This window comes from Neopelma chrysocephalum, unplaced genomic scaffold, assembly GCF_003984885.1.
Source record: "Neopelma chrysocephalum unplaced genomic scaffold, ASM398488v2 Primary Assembly neopelma1_152843, whole genome shotgun sequence".
Taxonomy (NCBI): domain Eukaryota; kingdom Metazoa; phylum Chordata; class Aves; order Passeriformes; family Pipridae; genus Neopelma; species Neopelma chrysocephalum.
In genome coordinates, this window is record NW_020934177.1 from 1 (window position 1) to 2,801 (window position 2,801).

Genomic DNA, 2,801 nt, shown 5'->3' on the forward strand with positions numbered 1-2,801 from the left:
GTGGTTGAAGGTGCGCTATCTCCTTCAGGCACAGGCAGCCTACCAGGCCCGATTAGGACAAATCGGAGGCAGTAACTGTGATTCAGTGAGAATCCAGTTGGAAGCAAGAATTAGAGATCTCGAAAGTGAATTGGACAGGGTAAAAAAAACCCAACAAGAGAGTGCTTCTCGTAAAGAAGCAACGCGGGGAGAGATGGAAATCTACAAAGACCTGTATCTGGAGGAAGTAAAAACCAGAAGATGCCTAACCAAGAAACTGGAAAGGTAAGTCCACGCTTTTTTGGAGTGGTAATAAGAGACTCCTTTTTTCTTCATGCATTTTCCTTCTAAATCCTTGTGAGACCCCACCTGGTGTGCTGCATCCAGCTCTGGGGTCCTCAGCACAGCAAGCACCTCCACCTGTTGGAGTGAGTCCAGAGCAGGCCACCAAGGTGGTTAGAAAGATGGAGCACCTCTCCTATGAGGAAAGGCTGGGACAATTGCAATACTTCAGCCTGGAAAAGAGAAGGCTTTGGGGTGACCTAATTGTGGCCTTTCAGTATGTGAAGGGAGCCTACCAGAAGGATGAAAAGAGTGCATGTAGTGAGAGGACAAGGGGGGGAATGGCTTCAAACGGAAAGAGAGTAGGTTTAGGTTGGATACTAGGAAGAAATTGGTTACTGTGAGGGTGGCGAGAAACTGCAACAGGTTGCCCAGAGAAGCTGTGGATGCCCCATCCCTGGAAGTGTTCCAGGCCAGGTTGGATGGTGCTCTGAACAACCTGGTCTCGTGGAAGGTGTCCCTGCCCACAGCAGGAGGCTTGGAACGAGATGATCTTTAAGGTCCCAGCCAAGCCAAGCCAAGCCATTCTATGCTTCTCTGATGTCTGTGCTGCTTATGTGAGACTGTGGGGAAAAGGCTGGTTCTTCCTGTGTTTCATGGTTTTCTTAACTAATTTGCTGTGCAGATTGGAAAAGCTTCTGAGGGTAGATGGGAGGAAACTCAGAGCTAATGAAGAGAAAGAAACCCAGTCCCAGCTGGAAGAAGTGAGGAACAGATATTCTGAAAAGGTCAAGGAAGTTGATAGATTACGAACAGAGGTGAGCTGCGCTCCGGGTGGGGATTTTTGGTTGTGGTGTTACTTCTTTTGCAACCTGGGGGATGCTTTCCCTATATTTCTCGTCATGTTGATGATTTTTTTTCCTTGGTTGCTTTTTGGATGTGATGGGCTTTTCTTAATGCTCCTTCTGCTGTTACAGTAGTAGATGACTATAACTAATTCGGAGTTAGGTATCATTATGGGTAAAGATGCAAATGTTAAGGGCAAAGCATTAGGTGTAAGGGCTCATGGAGGCCAGGCTGTCTTGCAGAGGAAGGGCAAGCCGAGAGTGGCAGCCAGCCTGGCGGGGTGCGTGACCTCACGGGTCAGGGAGCCCTCCCGCAGGCCCTCAGCAGGAAGAGCAGAACAGGTCCGCTGACAGTAAGCGGGGTCAGCCAAGAGTGCAGATCCCCCGGCTGGGCCTTAGGGATGGGCAGGTCTGCCGTCCTTGCAGGACATCACGTCCATGGGCTGAGAGCAGTGGGGCCCAGCTCAGGCCTGGCTGCAGCTTGAGGGAGACTGTGACAGTGTCATCTGGGTCTGACAGATGAATTCCTGCCCTGGAAGAGAGGGGAGGAACTCCGCTGTCACTCACAGGGCACGATCAGCCCCTGAGCCCTGTCTCAGGCACGAGCAGAGCAGGAGGCACTTGACGCTTTGCTTTTCTCAACAGTGTTGTCGCTGCCCAGGGCACAATGAGGACAGGTGTCTCCCAGGGGAAAATCTGTAACTTATTGCTCACGGGTAGCTGTTTCAGCTGTCCCATCTTGTCGCAGGGACCCAGAAGGACTGTTCCCAGCAGTGGTTTTGAGGCTGCTCTGCCTGTGCAGTAGTGGCACGTAACCTTTTATCTCCTTCGCCGCTCCTTACTCGGATTCGTTGCTAAAGCGGCTGTCTCTCAGAGCTATGCTTGGGTTTGGAAGGCATCGCTGTAGAATCGCTTACTGCCTTTGCAGTGATTCCTTTTGAGTCCAGAGGCTTGTAGCATTTTTGCATGAGGAACTCAAAAAAGGATGGGAACCTGAGGAATGCTATGACAAATGAGGCGAAAGCTCTTCTTGCTGGAAAAGAAGAGCCTGGTTGCACTTTGTTTCTAGTCCTGAGCCAGCCGATGGTGAATATAGTCTCCCTGGCCACCCCCTTTTGGGGTTTTTCCAGAATTCACTGCCTTTACATCACGCTGACTTCCTTTTTTCTTCTTTCTGTCGGCAGGTTGCTGAACTTTCCCAGCAGCTGGACAGGGAGTCTAAACAATGCAAGCAGCTGGAAGCCAAAAATCAGGATCTGCAAGAAGAGCTGTCTACCCTGCGTGGGAAGTGCGAAAACCTGGAGATGGACAAATGCCAGCTGCAAGAGGAGCTGGCAAAACTCCGGCACCATTTGGAGACTAACGTGGTGGATCGCACCCAACTGGAACAATGTAAAAGAGATGCGGAAGAACAAGCAGACCAGGAAATAAGACAAAAACTCCAAGAAGTCAATGAGTTTTTGCAAGTAAGTGAATTTCTCACCAGTGTCCATAGGCGCTACGTAAACTTCTGTTGTGGCCGTCGTTTTTGGTATTTTTCTTTTGCTCCCGTATCCTGCGTGTTAGTGCTGTACTTCTGTCTCTCCTGAAGGCAGTGGGAGAAGGCAATATGGTTGGGCAGGAGGGCTGTCATGGGTGTGTAATGTTCCTGAATCGAAAGCCTGCCCAAGGCAGATTCCCACTTGGCAGTGCTTG

General features: G+C 50.4%; 1 protein-coding gene across 1 annotated transcript; it reads left to right on the forward strand.

The window, feature by feature from the left end:
• The first annotated feature begins 9 nt into the window (after positions 1 to 9).
• On the forward strand, positions 10 to 2,703 carry LOC113962367 (ankyrin repeat domain-containing protein 26-like). The gene is made up of 3 exons (XM_027673125.1): positions 10 to 264; positions 947 to 1,079; positions 2,291 to 2,703. Exons 1-3 carry the CDS (start codon positions 194 to 196, stop codon positions 2,693 to 2,695), a joined length of 609 nt encoding a protein of 202 aa, XP_027528926.1. The 5' UTR covers positions 10 to 193; the 3' UTR covers positions 2,696 to 2,703.
• Positions 2,704 to 2,801: the final 98 nt, after the last annotated feature.